At 40.2% G+C, this 22,806-nt stretch overlaps 1 protein-coding gene across 1 annotated transcript in view; it reads left to right on the top strand.

The window, feature by feature from the left end:
• Positions 1–22,806, top strand: part of sh3bp5b (SH3-domain binding protein 5b (BTK-associated)) — a 48,933-nt gene that overhangs the window by 4,026 nt on the left and 22,101 nt on the right. Inside the window, exon 3 of the mRNA XM_044208507.1 lies at positions 7,355–7,483. Within this exon, the coding sequence (XP_044064442.1) occupies positions 7,355–7,483 (129 nt within the window). The remainder of the gene's footprint in view (positions 1–7,354; positions 7,484–22,806) is intronic.

The raw sequence follows: 22,806 nt of genomic DNA, 5'->3' as shown, positions 1-22,806 counted from the left end.
GATGCATTCAACACTGTGTCGATTGTTAAACCTTGACTGATTTACATGTCTGCCCTTTCTTTATGGCTCCACGGACTATGAAGTCAAGTTGTTTTCATCTCTGACAAAGACGTCCACTGTTCAGGACTATGACTGCCTACTGTCACAGGGGGAAAAAGCTCAAAAACAGTCACAGCACAGTCGAAGAACAAACATACTGGATCTTTTCTTGGACTTTTGAGATGGAGCAGATTAAGTGCTAAGGATCTGGACAGATAACGAGATAAGAGAAATTTAAATGACGTCAAACAACAGCAACACCAATAAATGCTCTTGAACAAATTCTTGGTTCTGCGCTTAAAGGATTCGTTCCAAAATTTAAAGAACCAGAGAGAAAAGGATTTCTGTTCTGTAGAGCTGAAACAATTAGACAATGAATTGATTAGTCAATAGACAGAAAATTATCTGACAACAATTTTGATTGAGGCATTTTTAAGCAAAAATGGCAAAAATCCACTGGTTCCAGCTTCTTAAATGTAAACATTTTCTGATTTTCTTGGCCTTCTATTAGAGATGCCACGGTGAGGAAATCTTCCCACCAAAAATTGATAAACACTTGGGACACCAGACACCAGTGTTACGGATTACATCATGCATTTTACAAGAAAAGATATTCGTCGATGACGCCCATTATCTGTAGCACTGCCGGGCCCGTTTTAGCAGCCTCAGTCTTGTGGTGCACTTGAAGGTGTGTGTGTAGAGGTGTTGCCTCCAGATGCTGAAATCAGACAAAGTTTACAGATGTGTAGGGCAATTTGATTAATTACTGGAGCGTAACTTCGACGCACGGCTAAGTTGTGGCTTGTTTCGAAAGTTATGTAAACACTGTTTCTACGGTGGCAAGTTTACAGCCTGGCTTTATGAATAGTTTCATCCTGTAGAGAATATTACGCGGCAGTCAGCCAAACATCTAGCTAAGTAGTAACGTTATTAGGCGATGCCATGGATGTAGTAGGTTGTAATTAGTGTGGCATTAAGCAATAAATTATAGGCCAATGAACACAAGGAGTTTGTGTTTTGAATGATTTCATTTACTTTGCAGAGCAAATGAAGCCGCACTGGAAACATCCATTGTGAGGAAAAGTTGCAGTGCATGCAGAGGTCAAGCTCATCTGATAGGCTAGGCTATGAAAACGGAGCTAAGCAAGCTTTCATTTCCTGCAAGCGTTGTGGATGCAGCGCAGGCTGGCCAAGTTTTAACAGGCTGCTTCTTTGCAAAAGCATCACAAATAAAGAAACCGTCAGAAGACTGAATGATGAATGAAAGGATGATTTGCTGCCTTTTCATCTTTGCTAGTTAACATTAGCTAGCTACAGACTGCATATGAAAATAATCATAAGTTGCAGCCCTGCTGTTCTTGATTGACCAAACACTTTTTTGTATAAATACGACAATTTCTACTAATAATATTTAGCATAGTTACATTGTGAGAAGGAGGACATTAAATTACACATAACTACAAAAATGTCACAGAGACCAAGAGTTTCTGGTCCTTGGCATGGCCTCTGGTTCAAGCCCAACACAACCTGGACTAACCTGTTCTAAAATGATTAGGCTAATATGATGTGATAATCTATCAGCAATGAAAATTTGATTTGGCCTCCTCTAGAGCTAAAACGATTAGTTGATTAATTGACTATTTTGATAATTGATTAATCATTGTTTATGGAAACATGCCAAAATTTCAAAAGTCAGTATTTGCTAGTTTTCTTAGTCTTCTATGATAGTTAGAACTTTTGGAGCAATTTTTGGAGATGTCACCTTGGGATCTGGGAACTTTTCACTATTTTCTGACATTTTAATTATTCGATCAATCGAGAAAAGAATCAGCAGACTAATCGATAATGAAAGTTAGTTGCAGTCCTACCTTTTAGAGGGATTGCAAAGATCTCAGTGTCTTGCTCAAGGACACTGAAGGAGGACAGATACTTGTAATCACTGGACTGTGAACCTGTATATTCCTGTTAAAGTCCAGTGTCTCTAATTATTCTGCTCATCAGCTGTCCATAAAAACATAAAAAGTGATTAAATCCTTTGCTAATTCCCTGCCAGGATTAATCTATTTCCTTCAAAATCCTTCCAAATGTTCCACTTCCACTGACCATCATATCATTTGACCTAAAGAGGCGTTTGATTTGAAGCATTCATACTGCTGATGAGAGGAATAGGGAGAGTGACTGGAGTAATAATGAGCCAAGTGTCATGGGCACATCAGTGATGTGAAGAAGCTAATGCACTGTCATAGTAGTGATGCAAATGCTATTTAATTTAGTGGATAAACACAAGTTCTAGATATAACGCCTTAGGGCACTAACGTGTTGACAAGGTGAAGTGCGTCACAGTGTGAGCGAGTGTCCGAGCCAAGTGGGAGGACAGAGACTCTGCACTGCAGTCTGCATCAGTATAATCAGAGACGGAGAGGACAGAGGGGAATAATTGTTGGCTGTGTAGCTTTAAAACCTTTATCACATATCATGTGTTATTTCCAGTGCAGTCCCCAAGTATTTGGACAGGGTTGGGTTTGAAAAGAAACAATGAATTTGAGGTTAAACTGCTGACTTTCAGCTTAAATTTTTACATCCACATTCGACAAACTGTGTGGAAACTGTGGGTCAGTCACTAAGGTCAAAAAGGGTCATGATTCCTTCCTTCCCATAAATCTGAAAATCAGCACTTTAATCTCCATAGTCATTGTTTCATTTGAAATCCAGTGTGCTGGACTACAGAGCCAAAACAACTGTACTGTAAATTGTCTAGTTTCCTCTTTTTGTTTCTGTGAGGTAGTTTGTATGTTTTAGTGCTGAAATGGGTTAGTTAGTTAGTTAGTTAGTTAGATTAATCGATTAGTCAATCAACAGAAAATGTAATTAATCAACAGTAATTTTGATAGTTGGTAAATCGTTTGAATCATTCATCAAGCAAAATGCAAAACATTCACTGGCCCTAGCTTCTTAAATATAAGGATCATATCATTGCAAATTAATGCCTTTGGGTTTTGACCGTTGGTTGGACAAAACAAGACAGCTCTGAGAGACTGCACTTTTGCACAGCGTCCTTTGAGCTAAATGCTAACGCTAGCTTGGCAACATGCTCACAATGACAATGCTAACATACTAATGTGTGATGCAGGTATAATGTTTACCATGTTCACCATCTTAGTTTAGCGTGTTAGCATGCTAACATTAGAACCAATCAGAAAGTATGACTGAGGCTGATGGGAATGTCATTAGTTTTGCAGGTAATTGGTCATAATCCAAAATGTTGGACATATTAAAAATTTAACCTAATGATGGTGCTATATGGAAAGTTAATGGGTCAACCAAAGTTAATACAATTCATCCTGAGGGGAACATGAAAGGTTTTACCAAATGAAAGGTCAGGGGATCGTCAAAGTCAGAAGGATTCATCCTCTGGGCACCATGAATATTTACTTATATATTGTACAAAATTGAATCACAATCCGTCCAATAGTTGTTGAGAATTTTTAGCCTGAACCAAAGTGGTGGGCTGACCAACCAACATTCCCATCCCCAGAGCCATGCCACTAGCATGACTAAACATAATATGAAAAAAAATTAGGGACATTCTTTCAGTATAGTGAAAGAACAAATTTCTTTGTCGATACAGTATTAATGCATCAGTTTGTGTGATTTGGTGTAGAAATGGATGTCATGCTGAGGTATATGAAGGTCAAGAGAAGATGAATTGATGGAACAGACGGACGTTTTCGAACAAGTGATGGAGATAAAAAGGTTGGATGAAGGACTGAAACGTCAGTTTGACAGAATTGCTATGGGCTAAAAGTCAAATTGAAGAGGAAAAGAGAGCACTGATGTCTGAGCCTGGAGGGCAGGATACGATCGAAGTCAAGATCAAAAACTCCAGACATCAGTGACAGCAAACCGTACAGTAACGTTGGTTGCAGATGTCTGAGTAGGTCTTACACCTTGGACTGCTGCCGCCGCTCACAGTGCTCAGGCCTTCTGAGTAATCTAACCACAGTGATGGTGTTCTAATTGATGCAGTACTGTGATAAAGACATCCTTTCTTTAACACATTTTATGTATATATTGAACTGATCAGCAAAACTGACAAGCTAAAAAGTGTCTTAAATAAAAGGACCTGTATATTGTAAGGATGCACAGTTAATGCTACTGTTTTTGCTATGTCCTAGAATACTCATGACTAGTGGTAAAAAATGTAGGTTAGATGGGGAAAATACATTTTTGCAAATCTTTGTAAGCAAGAAGAGGAACAAGTCCAATTGAAGCTCTGTTGATGTAGGCTAGCTGATGGTGAAATCCAGCAGTCTTTCTGTTGTGTTTTTGTTGTTCAAGTTGCAGCCTGTTGTTACTTTGATGAAACACTAATATGATTTTCCAATAAGTGGGTTTTGGCAGAGGTCTCCAGTTGGATAAATAAGGTTGAGCTTACTTTTGGGACGTGTCATGAGTTTCCTTTTTTAGCCCATCTTTAAAGTTCAACAAATTAACTGTGAAACATTGTTTTTAAGCAGTTGAAATTGAATTCAGCCTTTGATCTAATCCAAAATGGATTACCAAATGCCTGACAATGCAAACGTTTGCATTTCATAATTATATTGTAAATGGAATATTGTTTGGACCAAATGTATTTAATATGATCCAGTAAAATTGTATTGTGTTGTTATATGTAAGTTAGTAAACTAATTAACTAACTAGACACACACAGTCCATAATCCTAATTCTGGGAACTAATCACTAACAATGAACAAACAAATCTCTCTAAGATGGAACTAACAGTTTGCTTTGTTACATTCATTTTTCCACAGGCGGCTGTCAACAGATAGGCTCAGGTCTGTTTTTCACTGTTTATTGGGATACAAACTGTGTCAGCTTTATCTGGCACATGGTGTGAACGCTTTGCCCAGATTAGATTCAGTTTAATGGTTGGGAGCTAATGTTTCTTATCCATTATTTAGACCTACTTTTTTCTGGTTTTATCTTGGGGCTCTGGGGTTTTAGATGCCCGAGTTCTTACCAGTTGTAACTCATAGCAGAGGCAGCAATAGAGCAAGTTTAATTTCCTTGACTATCAACTTGATAAGCAGCTAGTAAGATGAAGGTCAAGGGTTGCACGAGCTGCAATGCCCTGTCAAGTGTTCATTTAGAAATGCAAGGTGGAATAAAACAAGAAACATTCACATACATACTTTTTACCCACAAGAAAACATCGTACACCTTCTCCAAACACATAAGGTGCAGTTTCTTTTCAGTCTGTTTATAATGAGATCCCCGGTCGCTGTCCTCAGAGGGTTTCTCTATTCTGAGTTTTAAAGTTCAGCAAAAGGTTATTTTTAACAGGAGAACAGCTGTCTCTCAGCCACATTAAATGCCCATAGAATTTCTAATGAACATGGAACAATAAGCAAACATGTTGTGCTCTGGATGAATATAAAATATGGCAGCACAGAAGCCTAGTCTCTTTATACTCCCTCCTCCAGACCATGTTGCTGCCTTATTTAAAAATGTAACTTCACACCCTGACTTTCAGAACATTTATTCTACTTTATTTTTAAGCTGCTGGTGATTCGAGTGACAGACATGCTAGAATTGCTAATGTAAAATGAAGTACTAGTAGTACATTTTGGGGAAGTTAAACTTGTGTGTGGGACTTTGTAGACCATTGTGGCTTTTAGAAAAACACATGTAATCAAACTACAAACTTGCAAAACTCACATCACCTATAAAAGACAGTGAAAACATCATAAAAACTGATCAAGAAGGGTTGAAGTTGTGAGAAGTTATTGTATGATATTCTAACAGTAGCATAGATCTTAATTAGTTAAGGGGAATTTGTCATAGCATAGTTTAGTTCAAAGGAACTCTGTCTTAGATGGAAGCAGACAGAGCAGAGCAGTCATCATTCATCACAGAAATATTTTTGGTACTGTTTTTTTTTATTGATGTAGCTAGTTAGCTATGTAGGAAGATTTGTGGTCTATGGGTCTATAAAAACATCGAGAAAGTTTTCTTTGATGTTGGTTTTAGATGTGCGATTCTTACCAGAACTGAACAATGAAGGGATCATATCTCTCTAAGATGGAACAAACAGTTTGCTTCGTACCAGTTAACAAAATTATATCGGACATTAATTTCTCACAGGCGACAACAAATCCACTCGGGTCTGTTTTTCACTGTTTATTGGGACACTCTTGTTCTCAGGAACATCTGGCACATAGTGTGAACACTTTGCCCAGATTAGATTCAGTTTAATGGTTGGGAGTTGGGTAAGCTTTTATTAAGTGTGTTTGGTGCAGAGTCCTCCTCCCTCTGCTGCTGCTGTGATTCACTGCAGGTAAGTTACCGCTGGTAGAGGGAGGAGGGGCTAGTTTGACTCAGCCAGCAGTAAGTTTACAAGAATTTGCCAAATTTTAAGATACGTGAAAAACTAAGCTGAACCGTTAGACTACATACAGACATCTTCGTTTGAGCATATTTGTAACAATTCGCTATTAGCTGAGCTAGCGTGCTGTGCTTGTGTAAACATAGTGGCGGTGGATCAGACAGCGGAAGAGCAGATTAATTTATATATATTATATATATATATATAATATATATAATATTGATTTCTACATGTTCACATGTTTATGCTTATTGAACAGGTGTATTGATCAAGTATTGGCTTTTTACTCGCTAAGGTTTTATTGCACTTACAGTAACGAGCGTAGTTGTCGTCAACTCGAGTAATCTCCACCGCAGCCTGTCTGGTCTGACTGCACTTTGTGTGTGTGTGTGTGTGTGTGTGTGTGTGTGTGTGTGTGCAGGAGAGAGGCTGCAGCCTGATAATAAATTACACCAAGTTTTTTGACAGCAAGGTTTCTTTAGTTTATTTATGTGATTTCAACACGTATTTTTTGTTCACAATGTATGATTATCAGGGAAAAAATAGGGTGCGTCGATAGTGAGTTTACTGCGTCCTTTGGGATTTTAATGCATCAGAGATGCAGGACGTGTACTTAGATCATCATGGAATGATAGTATTCACTGTTTGGATTTAGGCTGAAAATAGCCATCAAATCCCTGCATAATGGTGCAGTGTGTGGTGGTACATAGGTAGGAGTGAGCTACAGATTAACTGACCAATTACGATTTGGCACACGCATTTTGTAGTTTTTAAGATAGTTGATCTGCATGATCAAAGATTGTAAAAGTTCAGTTGAGTCCTCAAACATTCAACAAGTTATATTGGTATCCTTTGTTTTTTGTAGAATGCTACCTAGTTTGTGTTGACTTGAATTACTGAAACTTCTCTTTCTTTCTCTCCCGCTGTCAGGACGCGAGGCAGAAGTTCCGCTCGGTTCTGGTGGAGGCCACGGTGAAGCTGGACGAACTGGTGAAGAAGATCGGCAAGGCTGTGGAGGAGTCCAAGCCTTACTGGGAGGCCCGCAGGTTGGCCAGACAGGTCAGTCAATAGTGCATGGAGGGAGGGGTGATAGAGACATTCAGAATATTTAGTCTTTTGGGGAAAACCCAAGTCCGTTCTCAAGTAGAGTCCGGGTCCATTTGGTTCTGAGGAACCGAGAACTGAGTCGGACCAGGTCCAAGTTATACTCAGCCTAATCGGATCTTGTTTTACTGCCACAGATGAGTCTGTGTATTAACATGTCGAATACTGTGTTCAAGTATGTGTGTTCCTGTTTCCCAGCAAGTGTTTTGCATGGTTCAATCTTCACTATGAAATGAATTACATCTCATTAATTGCCTTCCTGCTTTGACAACATTTGCCCAGGTTTTAGATGTTGTTGTTGAGAAAGCAGAAATGCAGCCTAAAATTGGTGACGAGGGGAACCAACACAATCATTTCAGACCATGATCTCAGTTCCCTTTTCAGCCTAGCCTGAGCACTGTGTGTGTGTGTGTGTGTGTGTGTGTGTGTGTGTGTGTGTGTTTGTGTGCAGTGTAAATGAAGGGGGAAGCAGCCACCTGCACATCTCGATAAGAGCTCACACAGCTGTAAGAGCTCAGTCAGGAAGCGCAGGGATCGACTGAGACTCTAAAAGGCTTCATTATGTAGTTTTCTTGTCTACCACTATTATGATATGGCTCATATAGGAAAGCTATCAGTGGTATTAAGGTTTTCATGAGGAGATAAATAATTGCTATAAATATGAGGGGTAGGTAATTTACCATGCTGTGCTGAAATACAAGCAATGGTGAAAGAGTTTCTGTGAAGTGACACTGCAGTTGGACTTCCTCTTTTTCTGCTTTGTGTCCTTTTTTAACCCATTTAAACTAAGTTCTCTGAGGCCTCTGCTACTATTATTACGATTAAGGACCACATGGTAGAGTTTAATCACATTTGTGGCCAAAAATACAAAATTCTTGAAGAAATCAGTGCAGTGACATTCAGACTTGTAAAGAGTGAAATATATTGTGGTTTGGCTTGTTCTTTGACCGTTACCTACATGTCTTTGTATTTAATCTGAGGTTTGTCACAAAACCTAAAATATTATAAGTTGAGTAGATCATCTTGTCCAAAACCATTTGTAGATGTGTCTTTAGCATCTGGGGTTCCCATGGGGATTTGAATCACCAACCTTGTTAGCATTAATAATTTTGGGTGAGGCACCAGGGTCATTAGATAATCCATTAATTTAGCTCTCCTTCATTTCTGTCAAACCTATCATGCAAGAAATGCTGCTCAAAGTGCTTTACAATTAGCCTAAGACAAGTCTACAACTCAATTGCAAATGATGACATAAATGAGAGACACGCATAACTTAAGTGTTTGTTTGTAAAAGTGTAATAAGAAAGAATTGTCCCCTGTCAGGGCTCCAGACTAACTTTTTACATTGGTGGCACTGGTGCGCCTTACTTTATCATTAAGGTGCACCAGCACATAATTTAGTTGCTCCCAATAATACATTTTACGCGTTACCTTTGTTTGTCAGTTTTTCATTCCATAACACATGTAAATTAATGTAAACAGGAATGAAGGTGCAGATAAATGTTTTTTAATGAACTTAAATTTAGTAAAAGGCATCTCTTTTTTGGCTATATTATGAGCAGTGTTAAATTTTATTATCATTTCTGACTCCTCACTGCTTCGGTTTGCTGCTGCCTGGCGCTGAAACACTGCAGGAAGGGGGGCTGCTCTGCCGGCCACGCACCTTCCACAGCACAGGACGTGTTTCTTGGAGACGTGTTTTTTAAATGTTTCAATTTGGAAAGTCGATGCTCCGACAGCACATTGTTCCCAGTAGTGATCCGTGGGGCTTGCGCATAATCCGCGGATCGGGTGGGCCGGGTCATAAAAATGAATATTCTTATTAATACAGATGGGTTTCGGGTGGGTGAAATAGGGTGCAGCCTCTCCCCATTAAGAGAGACGCTGTGCACATTTACGACCGAGGCACAGCAGCGTCCCTTCATTGATTATTTTAATCTCCCCGACACGCCGACAGGATCGGTCAGGATCTGGAGTTAATTAATGTTCTGTTTTCTTCTACACATCCAAAAGGTCACACACACACACACAGTCCAGGTTCATACAGTGAAACTGTTTGGAGTAAAGCAGCCGTCCTCCTGATAAATCCTGAACTCCATCAGAGCTGCCTAAAAATAATTATTTCAGAAGCTAAAAGTTTAATTCTGTTTCCTCTGGAGAATTTCCTCTGTCCTGGCAAGTTTATAACTACAGTTTTTAGTTTTGCTGCTTAAATGTCCCACGATATTTGCTGTGACATTACTGCGCGCATGGAAATGTTTAAAATGACGGACAGCAGCCTCTCTAATCAGTAAGTAAATCATTAAAGAAAACACTCATGCATCATTACAATACACAATAAAGAAATCACCTGGAAAGTTTGCGTTGCTCGAGATAATTTAAAAGTCAGTAGCCTACAGGGGCCGGTAGAGTTGGAGTGAAATGTCCATGTCGGTGCGGGTCTCTAAACTGGAGAAAAGAATTAGTTCAGGTGGGTGGCGGGTGGATGATTTATGCAGATTATCATGTCAGAGCTGATCCGCGCATCACCACTGCACACCCAGTGGTAAAAATTCTGCGTTTATACTGGTTGCGCCAGTAAATTGGGTTCAGGATCAGGTTTGAACTGACAATGGTTGGAGGGTCATTAAATTATAGTGCCTCTCCTTGTTCTCAGGGTGTCTGGCTTTAGTCTCTGTGACAGGGAGAATATTTCATTTTAATTTACCATTAATCATTTAAAATTTCCCCTGAGCTGTGAAAGCCAAAACTTGAAAAAGATTAAATGGTAAAGATAATACTAAGTATAGGTAGGGCATGTAAAGGTCAGTTTTCTTTCCATTGTCCCTCAAAGATGGAAGAGGAAAAATCTGTACTGGACTGTGGAGTCACCCACCTGAATTGGATTTGGAGGTGACTGAGTGTATACAATCTATACCACAGTGTATATACCCTGGGGTACATTGGAGGTACAAAAAAATACATTAATCCGGCAGTACACCTTTCTGGTAGATTTTGTAATGTGAACGCCATGTTTCTACTGTTTACCCTCTGATTGTCTCAGCAAAAAAAAAGTTTTGGTGTCAGAAAAGCCTTCAAACTCATGGATCTATCTCTCAAACTGGCCTTCCTGGATCATATTTCGTTCACCAGTACCTCACACCTCACACTAGGGGTGTGCCATATCATATTGTTCATGATAATACCGGTATAATTATTAATATGATTTAGAAAAAATCACATTGTGATAATGGCAACATTTTGACTTATTGACGTAATGACGTCGTACTGTTATGCACAGCAACAACAAGCATGGCTGAAAGCGAAAGTAACATTGCTGCCGGCTCCACGGTGGTGGGGTTGGTTCCAAAAAGGGGAACTACTTTAGTAGTCAAAGTGGTTTGGTTACAAAAGATCGAGCAGTGTTTCCCACACATGGACTTTACTTGGTCGGGCCACCCAGGTATAATAATGGCATCATCGTGAGCAGCCAGATGAAGGATGGATTTGCTGCATCTGTGCTTGAAAACAGAAAATGGAATCTTGGAACTGGAACAACGCACGTCTCGTCCTCACATTACTGCAATATGCACCCGACTGTTTTCTCTGTCCAATTTTCTCTGGGCCACAGATCAAGACTCTATTCAGCAGAGCCATTATCTGTTCTTAGTGATGACTGCTGGCTCAGTTGATTGATTGAAATGAACTTGGCAAAGAAAGTACAAGATACTCTGTATGAATAGGCGCAGCAGTAATAATGTACTATTATACCATTTTTCACATTGTACAATGACACAGTCTGCTAATGTTTCTACCTGAACATGTATTTATGGTTGAAGCAACTTGTTCAAGGGAACTTTGCTGATTCATCTCCCCCAATCAGGTTTTCTCAGCAGGTCTGATGTTTGAAACCAGTGACTTTGAAATCACAGCCAGCTTTTCAAACCTCGCCAGAGCTGAATCCAGTGGCCTATAGAAACATTTTCCATCTGGTGTATTTATCTGTGCTTGCTCTCCAAATGCCTCCAAGGGCAGATTTAGGCATTTGTTAGGCTTTATATCAACAGAGAAGGATAAACGTCAGTTTTGTTAAGCCAGCCTTGTTCTGCTCTCAAATCTATTCATCGCTCGTCTCTCTCTGTCCTTCCCCCATACTCAGTCTTTCTCTTTGTCTTTCCCTCTCTCTGATGGCTACAGGCTGCAGTGGAGTTTTTATCAGATCTCTGTAGTAATTCACTGCACTAGTCTAGCACCAAGCATTTAAAGCCAAGGCTTTGCTTACAGTAAGTCTGGGAAGGAACGTTCTGGGTGAGATTTCTTTGGGCTCATAGTTCCATATAGGCCTACAGCTATTGTATCATTATTTTTGTGATATAAAACACTTTTCAGCAGGTGGAACCAACATTTATGCTTGATAAACCACGGACTACTTAATAAACTAATAATTTCAGCACTTTTACTTTTTACAGTTTAGCCATAGATACTGAGCACTCATTACACAATGCAAAAACCTGTAAATGTTTTGGGGCAAGCAGGTTGGTGGTTTAAGATACTGGAAGACTGGAATCAACCCCCTTTTATTTGGCAAGTAACTATCCTGTTGCAATGTCCTTGAGCAACGTCTAGTGACAGAGTTATAAAGCTGATCCTGCACTTTTGTCTTGCTGTGGAAAGTGAAAATAAAATTTTACAACAGGAATTAATGAAGTTTAGTATCACATTATTAGGGTGACAGTAAAACACAATAAGTGCGCTAAGAAAGATGTAATAAATGTTTAAAAAGCCCTAAAACCTGAGCTGGGTAATCAGGGGCATTTTTTATCATTTAGACTGAAATGTCTCGAGAACTGTTGGATGGATTGCCACGAGATTTGGTACAGACATTCATGTTCCCCTCAGGATGAATTGTAATCACTTTGGTCATCCCTGGAATTGTCCTATAAATCCATAATCAGGTCAAAGTTTAAATTTGTCCGACACTTTGGTTTATGACCAAATACCTGCAAAACTAATGACATTTCCAACAGCCTCAGCTGTACTTTATGCTAACACTCTAAACGAAGACGGCGAACATCGTAAACATTACACCTGCTAAATATCAGCATGTTAGCATTGTTATTGTGTTATCTCAAAGCACCTCTGTGCCTACTGTAAGTATTGCCTCACAGAGATGCTAGCATGGCTTGTCTTCTGTAAACTTATGAAATTCATTAGTTTGGTTTGCCATAAAATATAGGGCAAATTTGGGTCTCTCTTTCTCTGAGATGTCATCAATGCCAGCCAGGACTAGATCAAGTCTCATGTTTACCAGCAAACTAGGTGGACTGCACCTTTTTGAATTAAGCCCTAATTATCCTTCTTGATATATGAAGTATTATGTTTAATACTGTTAGTAGCCATAATATTCACCTACTTGCAGGTGTATTTGTTGTTAAGGCACTTCATGCTGCCATGAAGGTGGATTGTTGCCAATTTTCTATTTAATACTACAAGTTTTAGATCTGATTTAGAGCAGATGGAAAGTGGGCTCTGCTTCTTACTCAGCACGAACAAATTGGCCCCAAATTCCTCGCAGGGATTTAGTATCTGCCCATCTTGTCTTGTTTTCCTTGTCGTCGTTCATATTGAATTTATCTCTAAATGAGCCGCTTCCCCCTGAAGGCATTCAGATCTTTAACGAGACAATGCAATCTTTTAACTCCCCGCGGCACTCTAGACAATACTTCTAGTATTTACTATGATACATATTTAGTTTCTGAACAGAAGGCGAAAATGGCAATTGGAACCAAAATAGAAAGAGCTGAAGTCAAGTAAAAACAGCTTGTTGGAGGCTGTGAATGTTTTTTTCCCTTCTCACTGAGGTTTTTTAATAAAGCTGTTATCAGCTTTTCAGACTCTCACACAAATCGCCTCGATGTCATGTACTTTAATGATTTGCCAGCTACAAATATCTCAAATCAAAGACACACTGTCTGGGTCTCTTTGTCAGTGTCTTTGTACAGTGTTGGACCCAGTTCACACTGCCGAGTCGAATGTTTGGCTTGTGTTTGTCAGCTCACAGGTTAGCTTCAGCAGAGGTTTGATGATGTCATTGGGGTTTTCATTTGATCTTGCTTTGTTATTGACTATTGAATCTCTTTAGGGGAAAGGAAATCTTGGCAACTCAGCCCTTTTTGTTTTCTGTTGTTTTCTTTTGCTTATTTCCTCCTTTCTGTCCTTTTTGTTCCTTTCCTTGAGTCCACCCTTTCTTCTTTCTTTCTTAGTACATTTGGTGCCTTCTCTTCCTGATTTCTGCCCTTTCCTTTTTTCCTTCCTATTTCCTTTTCACTCTCTCATTGTCCTTGCTTTTTACTTTTCTTTATTCCTTCAACCTTTCCTTTGGTTCTTTTCCTCACTCTCTTGGAACCCCTCCTTTGTGCCTTTTATTTGCTATCTTACTTTTCCTTTCCATATTCATTTTATTAATTTGTTGTTCTTTCATTTCTTTCCTCAACTTCTTTCTTTCTTTCTTTCTTTCTTTCTTTCTTTCTTTCTTTCTTTCTTTCTTTCTTTCTTTCTTTCTTTCTTTCTTTCTTTCTTTCTTTCTTTCTTTCTTTCTTTCTTTCTTTCTTTCTTTCTTTCTTTCTTTCTTTCTTTCTTTCTTTCTTTCTTTCTTTCTTTCTTTCTTTCTTTCTTTCTTTCGTCGACTTCTTCATTTCTCGATCTGAGTTCAGTTTTGTCCTTCTCCATCATCACAGTTAGCTTGACTCACTGTTTTGTTTGCCTGTTCAGAAAACCCTCCTCTTTCTGTCTATTCTCGCTCCACTGCTCTCCCACTCGGTTTGATAAGAAACACATTATTTGCAGTTGCAGATAAGCAGCAGGCAGCGCCCAGGGAGCGGTGGCAGCGGCTGGTGGAGACAAACGACTCGGTTTGACCTTGACTCCAGATGGAAGATAAAATACAGACCTATAACTCTGTTGGATAATCCACATTTACATATCAGGCATCCTGCTGCCAGCTAATGATTCATGAGTCAGTCATTATGCAAACAATAAGGGTTTCCCATTGAGTTCCCCATCGGCCTTGAAAAATCATTGAAAACAAAATAAGGCTTTTTTTGTTAAATTGATGGCCTTAAAAGTACTTAATTTAAATAATCTATTTGTGACGCATAGGAGCTATGCGTCACAAATCGCTTATTTCATGTGATAGACCGTGAGTAAAAAAAAAAATCCTTGATATAATTTTAACCATCATCATGTCATTATCCCAAAACATGCCAATTTTGAGATCTTGAATTATCTGGAAAGTCACCCCAGCATCCTCACATTTTATGTCCAAGTGAGTGTGGGAATGTTGCCTCCATTCTCAGACCTCCTAAGCTGTAGTAAGGAGGTTAAGAGTCACATGGCGTGAAATGTGATGAGATAATGGCACATCAGGCTATGATAGAGAGTGGTCAGGGACTGACCTACAGTGCACAAACTTAATGTTTCTGAGTTCCTAATAACTTCGCCATGAACTGCTAATTGGTAACTGGAAGAAAAACAGATATGTTATATCTTGATTGTAACTGACGTTTTATGTCATTGTAAAAAGAATGAAAAAGAGGGTAAAGGAAAATAAATTATGGCTGTAAATGGGTAAGAAATAGTCTAGCAGCTTGTTTTCAGATCATTTAGGCCTAAAAGGTGATATTTTTTTTGTTTCAAAGGCCAAAATTCAAGCACCTTTTGACCTGTAATTGGTCTCACATTCTTGGGGGTTGACATGGGGCCGCGGGTTGGATTTGAACCCGACCCGCTGTGGTAAGGACTCAGCCTTGTACCAGGTTAAACTTCCGGGGCGCCCTCTCAGTTAATAATCTCCGACCGTTTAAGGTGTATGTTTTTATCCAGACGTAAACTTTGACTAGTAAAGCATTGTCAGGGTTTGTTGTCACCAGACACGCATTGTCTTTTGTCAGGGCCTTTTGAGCCTCCATCCACCTTCAGTTCGGTTTCTTCCTCAGATGTCTCAGCCTTCGTTTGTTTTTTAGTTTTATTCTAATTCAGATTTAGTGACCAGTCACCAACAGAAAATTAATTTCCATCAATTCTGATAATCAATATAAGTCAAGCAAAAATACCTTAAATCTGCTGCTTCCAGCTTCTTTAGCATAAAGATTTAGCTTCTTTTCTTTGTCATGAAAATGATTGTTAGCCCTATCCGGTGCTGGAAGCTTGGTGACGCAGCTAATATGATGGCTTCCTCCATTTTGAACTTTCCAGGCCTCTGTTGCTTCAAGGGTCAGCACTGTCAAGACGGTCTGTAGTTGTTTAACGGCAGGAATTTGCATGTCAACTCACTACACGAAAGCACTGTCAATTTCCTTCGCCTCTGTGAGGGAAACCAGTGATTGTGGTGATTCCACTGAAACGAATGGTCATAACTGCTTGTGTGACGGGGCCCTTAGATTTTGCAGATAGGACTATTTTGCTCAAGGACACTTTGGGCGGACACTAAAAGTTGCATGAATCAAACTTGCGACCTTTCTGTAAGGAAACAGTGTCTCTGACCATTAACTTAAATAGCTTTAAGCTCCTCTCTTCCCCTCTGATCTCCCTGGTGAAAGTTTGTCAGGTGGGCCAAAGAGAAAAAAAGAGATGCACTTACAGATGACCTGAACACGAGTCGAGGAAGTGGGTCAGGGTGACAGAGCTAAAAAGTTTGTGGAGTCATCGCTTGAGTGCACATCGCTTCCAAGACGCACGTTTTAAAGTGCTGACTCCGGTGGGACGGAGCGCGGATGCCGTATCTGAAGTTAAACCTTCAGTAGAAGTGTTTTTTTTAATGTAATGAAATATGCATCAGGCTAACTTTTTATTCCACTTCACCTCCCAAGACTCAAGGCTGGAGATGGAAATAAGGCAGTCAGGATATGTGAGTGTTTGTTTTTGTGTTTGCATCTTGCTGCTAATACAGGATGTGAGGAAATCTCTGTTGGATTTTATATTTGGTAGCCGAATCACTTGTCCTTGCTGGTTATTCTGTTAGTATGACGGTCAGACAATTGAACAGAGCAGCAGTGAATACTCTGAATCCACTCGTTTTGTATTATGATGGAGCATTAAAGCCTCTGAAAGTGGATGACTCAGTGCCTCGTTATCAATGTGGTGATTGCAGAAGCTGATAGAAACCAGCAGCCAACTCAGCCTGCAGCACCACACTGTGTGTCTGCAGGTTAGCTGATGTCTGATGAGAGTGAATAGAGCTGGAGTTTGAAAGATAGTAAGGCAGATTGAGTTAAACATTGGGATGCACATGATTTAGATGGGGGATGAAGCAAGCGAGGAGTAAATTTGCGGATAGGAGGATTATTTTTAAGAGATGTTTTGTGATAAGGCCGATGCAGTGATGCAAGACAAGTCTGGTTCCCAGAGACAGGATAAAAATGCAAGCAGTAGTAGTACAAGTCTGATGAAGACACGTGGATGTCTCTGTGGGCTTCGGACCAAGATAACTTGGCTGGTGATGAGGCAACCCAATAAACATTGTGACCTTGGTACAGTGGTCTACATGAATGTTGAAAATAACTGCTACCTGTATCTTCTCATCATAAATATAAGGTATCCACAGGTATCAGCAACTGTATAATTGTTTAAAAACGTGTTTTAAAGATACAGTATACATTTTTACTACTTTCCAAAGTAATATATGTATATAGTATGATTTTTTTTTTTAACCCTGGGCTAATATATTGTGAAAAATGTGTGCTCTTACGGGTTGACATTAAACTTGGCCACCTCCTGCTCATCGTCCTCGGATGTTAGAGGATGTCCACAGTTAGGGTGGCCTGAGTTTGACCATACATCAAGGAATTAGTGAGGAAAAGAGGGGAGAGAAGGGGGAAACGATGAGCAAATCCCAGCTGTTCAGACGATGATATGCTAGATTTGGAGAGGAAGATTTGATGCAGCTGGAATAGAAAGCTGTAAGTAAGGAGGGGAAGGAAAGGATGGGGTGAGATATGGTGAGAAAAGGAGGGCGAGAGGGCAACAAAGACATGCTTTGCTAAATGGATGTGATTGTCTTGACTCTGTGTGCAGTCTCCCATCCCCTCCCATCAGACAGATGGGACTCCGAGAGAGACTGTGGGTGAGTGGAGGGGTGAGGTTGGGAGGATGGGGTGCTAAGCTGGTGAGGAGATGGGGTCAGGTTTAGGTGTGGCAGTATGGAGTGCTGTGCCAACAAAATCAGTACAAGGCAAACATCCAGGATCGCAATATTTTCAATTGAAACCCCGTTGTAGCTACAGTGTGCTAAATGCCATTTTCAACTTGTTCTGTAAAGGGTCAGTCACAGCAGAAAGTGGCACCGCTGAATTCATCCGGATGTCTTCGCGAAATAAGTGGTGCCAGGAGCCTCAAGGCGTAGTGAATGCCCACAGGGCTAGCTGACGAACTACTGTAGCTGGAGAGCTAACAGCTAACACGCTAACCAAGAACATGCTAGCGGTAGTCAGTCACAATAGCTTTCCAAGCTTATTTCTGTTTCCTTTGTACTGTGATGTTTACTCCCCCTGATATTCTGTTCCTCCCTCTCTCTCTCTCTCTCTCTCTCTCTTTATCTCTGTGTGTGTGTGTTCATCTCTCTGTGTGTGTGTTTATCTCCCTCCCTCCCCCACTGGAGTGGAGTGTTTTTGGCAGGCAGTGCACGTCACATCAGACATTAGCCCCAGGGAATGGTGCTGATGGATGAGTGAAATGGATGGAGGGATTTGGAGATTCGGGGGAGGGAGAAGCTGCAAGGTCAAAGCCATCTGGTTTTGCTTTGACCACCTGTGACGCTGTGTGTGTGTGTGTGTGTGTTGCCACTGGCCAGTCAGTTTTTGCATTATAGCACGTCATTGGAGCAGCTCTGACAGTGTTTTGTGGTTTGGTGCGGGTTTCCTTTTGTGCTTTTGACTATGACTCAAAGAACATTCAATGGTGTGTAATAATGTGTGCTTGTGTGTGTGCTTTTTTTCTTGCATGCATAGAAAGAGAAAAAACATGGCTTGGATTCTTGGCTTGGATTTGAAGTTTCACCATTTATGTGTTAAGTTAATTTTAAAGCTCTTAATCCTTCGAGGGCTTCACACATGGGTGTTACTATGCAAGACTCAAGCTTTTAGCCATTATGTTAACGGCTAAAAGTTGTTAAGTTGGGACAAATTTTCAATGAAAAAAGCATAACGAATACAAAAATATGCCATGCTTTTTGGATGGTGATGATGGTTGGTTACTCAATTGGTCAGTTCATACCCCCCCTGCCCCATTTTCTCATAATTTCGAATGTCCATTCCTCTGTTCTGCAGTCATGGTCACTGCTAACACCTGACCTGGTTGGTTCATGCTGTCCTCCCAGATCCCACCCCATTTCCTCACAGCCACCCCAACTTACCAGTGGGTGTCATTATCGTTTTATAGTGGCGTTTATGAGTCTCTTATTTATGTGGTTTTATAAGGTATGTATCTTATTGCTTTTAAATTTTTATTGTATTTTATCTTAGCTTTCACATTTTTAAGATACCTGCAATGTGTGTGTATGTGTGTGTGTGTGTGTGTGTGTGTGTGTGTGTGTGTGTGTATATATATCTCACTTTGTAAAGTGTTTTTAAAGTACCCACAGTGCCACATTAAATAGGCACATTTTGGGTTAAGACCTCTATCAGCTTGAGTAGCGCCCCTTAGATGCACTTCTCCTGTTTATCTATTATTGGGCACTCCCCTTGCCTCTCTGCCAGTTTGAGAAATGTGATTGGCCTGAAGCCAAATGACTATATTCAGGGCCCATCTATGTGTGGGTGCCCCATTGGCTGATATGTATGTGTATATGATTAATTGTCTTTTATATATATTTGAACCTTTTTTAATGTATTTGCTTCATACCCATCTCATTTAAATGTTCTTTGTAATGTGTTTTATGATGACCACAAGCTGAAAAGTTGTTCTGTATAGTATAGTAAGTGTTGCTGGAGTTTTGACCTCTCCGAAACTGACAGTTCACACCCATTCACGCCGCGATTGGCCAGCTGTGTAGAAGTACGAAAGGAGAGACTGTCTTAAAAGTTGTCCCCATACCCAAACGATTATTGTGTTTCGACCCCTTGGATGACGGCCGGCTTTTCACTCCACCTTCAAGTGTGGCTGTTCGGAATGGCCATAAACAACTCTTGCGATCAGACAACTTGTACAAACTAGTTCTTTTCTAGCATAAGCTGGCCCTTATGGCCTGTTCACACATACAGACTCAAAGTAGTAGGCGCTCTTCCCTCTCACAAGCTCTGCTGATGTATTTATGTTAAAAAATGAATATGTCTGACTTTTTTTTAACTCTCAAATATCTCATCGACGTCAACAAGTCCAGTAGTGGTTGGGTCTTCCTTGCAGTAAAAAAGTGTTGTTCTGTTGTTAAATTAACTAACTTTCCCTGTGTACTTTCTGGCGTTAAAAGCTTTGTCATCATTAAAATAAGCAGATTTTTAGTAAAACACATGTACCAGCCGACTACACCTGTCTGAAAAGTGAGTCCTTGCTATAATTTTCCCTCTGAATAACTGCAGCAGTCCTACTTCTAAGCCTGGACGTATCTGGGTTAATTTCCCTATTAAAGACCGTGAAGTGGACATCAGAGGCAGAGGCTTCCTCCCTGCTGTCATCTTTGGTTCGTTCAGCCCTGAAGCTCTCTCATATATCTAGGACAGTCGCAGTTCGTTCACCTCATAAACAGCGACATCAAATGTGGGTTTGCTGAAGGTTGGGGTAAGTCTGGCATGCTGGGACAGAAAGGACGCTGTGTTTACAGCGCTCATGTGGCCGCCAACCGCCGTCTGTAATAGAAGTTATTGTCCCAGATCGTGCTTCCTCTTTAGAGGAAATTAATTGCCAGATATGGATCGAGCAGATGAGATAAAAATAATTGAATTTCCTGGAAAATTGTCCAAATCAGGTCACTTTGAAAAGAGATACTGTCTCCTCCAAACCCCCTCCTTCTTCTCTTGTGTTAATTGTGGTAGCCAAACACAATTGAATCCCTGGACTCACTGGGCAATCGGTCTGTCTTGATACCTCTGAGCACTCCAGTTACTGCTCATCATGAATGTAAAGACGGGTATTCAAGCCATTCCTCCCTGGATGAATGAAGGAGAAATGTTTACATGGCAGTGCATTTCATTTAAGAGAGGGAATGTGTGAGACAAACAGACTTTGAAGTCTGAGTGTGTCTTGTTTTTATCGTCATGGGGACGATGTGAAGGTAAATGGAAAGCCTTTAATAATCTAAAGGCCAGTAATGAAATGCATGTTATTTAACATTTTTATTAATATTAAATTATATGACTTGATTTGCCTGCTGGTCACGTGTCACTGTCCTGGATGATGAGTTTAGTTACCAAGTAGTAGGACAAATATTTCATGTCATTACCCACCTTCCCCTGTAATATTAATCCTCTCCAGATGGGGCTGAGATAGAGATGTTTTTTCATTTCAACATATTTTCTAGTTTCTTTTCTTAAGACAAATAACAAAAACAATTCTTGTCATAATAAGAATCGATTAGCAGAGTGGATATCAGGATTGCTGAAACAACCGTATATTTATTCCATCTTTCTTTTCCTGCAGACTTCTTTTTCCATTCTTCCTTTTCAGTTAACACAGTAACAAAGCATGTTTTCTCTGTTTAAGGGCTCTTTAAATAATTGAAGCACATGTAGAGACAAATAGCATTTTCTCCCAGAGACAGACAGAGAGGGAATCTCAGCTTCTGGAGTTCTGCATTACTTACACATTGGCTTCCCTCTGGAGGGCCGTCTCTCTGAAAATTTCATGGGCCGCATGCAGAGTGATTAAAATATAAGTCGCAGAGCAAATGCGAGGAAGAAAGAGGCAGTGAAGATGATGCTGAGAACAGAGATGGAGAGAGATGGAGAGGGAAAGATTAAGCAAGAAATGGATAGAGATATAAAAGAGGCAGACAGAGAGGCAGAAATGTGGCAAGCAAGAGAGATTAAGTGGGATATAGAAAGTGACAGATGGGGAGAGAGAGAAAGGAAAGAGGGAGATGGATGAAGCAGGGAGAGAGAAACAGCTTAGAGGTGAGAGAGTGATGGAGATGGATGGAAGAAGACAGGTAGATAAAGATAGAAACGGAGGGGACGAAAGACAAAGTTAAAGAGACAGGGTGAGAGATGAGAGGGCAGTAGAAAGACTGATGGAAAGACAAGAGGATGGCACAGACCCTGTCCTAAATTTAAAATAACTGCCAAAAATGAAGATGAAAACGATGAAGATGGGGAACAACATGAACACCAAAATATTATGATCAAAAGGCTAATCAAACCGTATGGTGACACTTTAATTTTCCCAGACCATGTATTAATTAGTTTATATCCCTTTTTTTCATTACAGAAATATGTTATAATATATAATTATAATTAGGCCTATAATTAGATGGTTGACCACTTTTTTTTTTTTTTTACTGTGTCCACAGTTGTCAAAACTTACTGCATACTCACGTGATGGCATCCGCCACTTCGAATCTTTATCCTGGGCCGATAATTGGGAAGAAAACTTTCCACAAAGGTGGGGTTTCCTCTCCTCCACCGACACAATTAATGCCTCCGATTCATCCTGTTGCATGCTGGGGCAGCAGGCTGAGGGTAGTAGACGCTAACGGGGTCAACAAACTGATCTGTAAGGCCGGTGACATTGTGGGGGTGGAGCTGGACTCTCTGGTGGTGGTGTCAGAGAGGAGGATGCTGGGTAAACTACATACCATCTTAGACAGTGTCTCCCACCCGCTCCATGACGTGCTGGTCAAACAAAGGAGCACCTTCAGTGGAAGACGTATTTTAGCTTTTATACTTATATCCACTTAGGACTTAATTTATCTGACCTGTATTATAGTGTATTATATTTTGATTTGCTTAGTACTTCTGTTCCTGTGTGCACTGACGTGACAGAGAGTTTCCCCTCGGGGATCAATAAAGTATTTCTGATTCTGATTGTGATCAAAGCTAAAATTGAACGCCCGTCTTTTCTTGTCCATTATAGCAAGCTAGCTAGCCAGTGACAAGTGAAGTGAGACAGCTGTCGTCAAGGATACAGGCAGTCTCATGTACATTTTAAACACAGATACAGGCATGACAGGACGAGTGCCGATGGAAGAATCGAGTTTACATTTCTCGTTGGGATTTCTTAAGTTAAGATACGGTACGAGGTCTGAGACAGGATAGGACACAGCCATGAGTTTAGGAATTGCTTCTGTAACAGGAAGATAGGAAAAATCCTATCTT

Source organism: Siniperca chuatsi, linkage group LG9 (genome assembly GCF_020085105.1).
Source record: "Siniperca chuatsi isolate FFG_IHB_CAS linkage group LG9, ASM2008510v1, whole genome shotgun sequence".
In the NCBI taxonomy this organism is placed as follows: domain Eukaryota; kingdom Metazoa; phylum Chordata; class Actinopteri; order Centrarchiformes; family Sinipercidae; genus Siniperca; species Siniperca chuatsi.
Note: the sequence above shows the minus strand (reverse complement) of the source record. Positions and strands in the feature narration are given on the sequence as shown.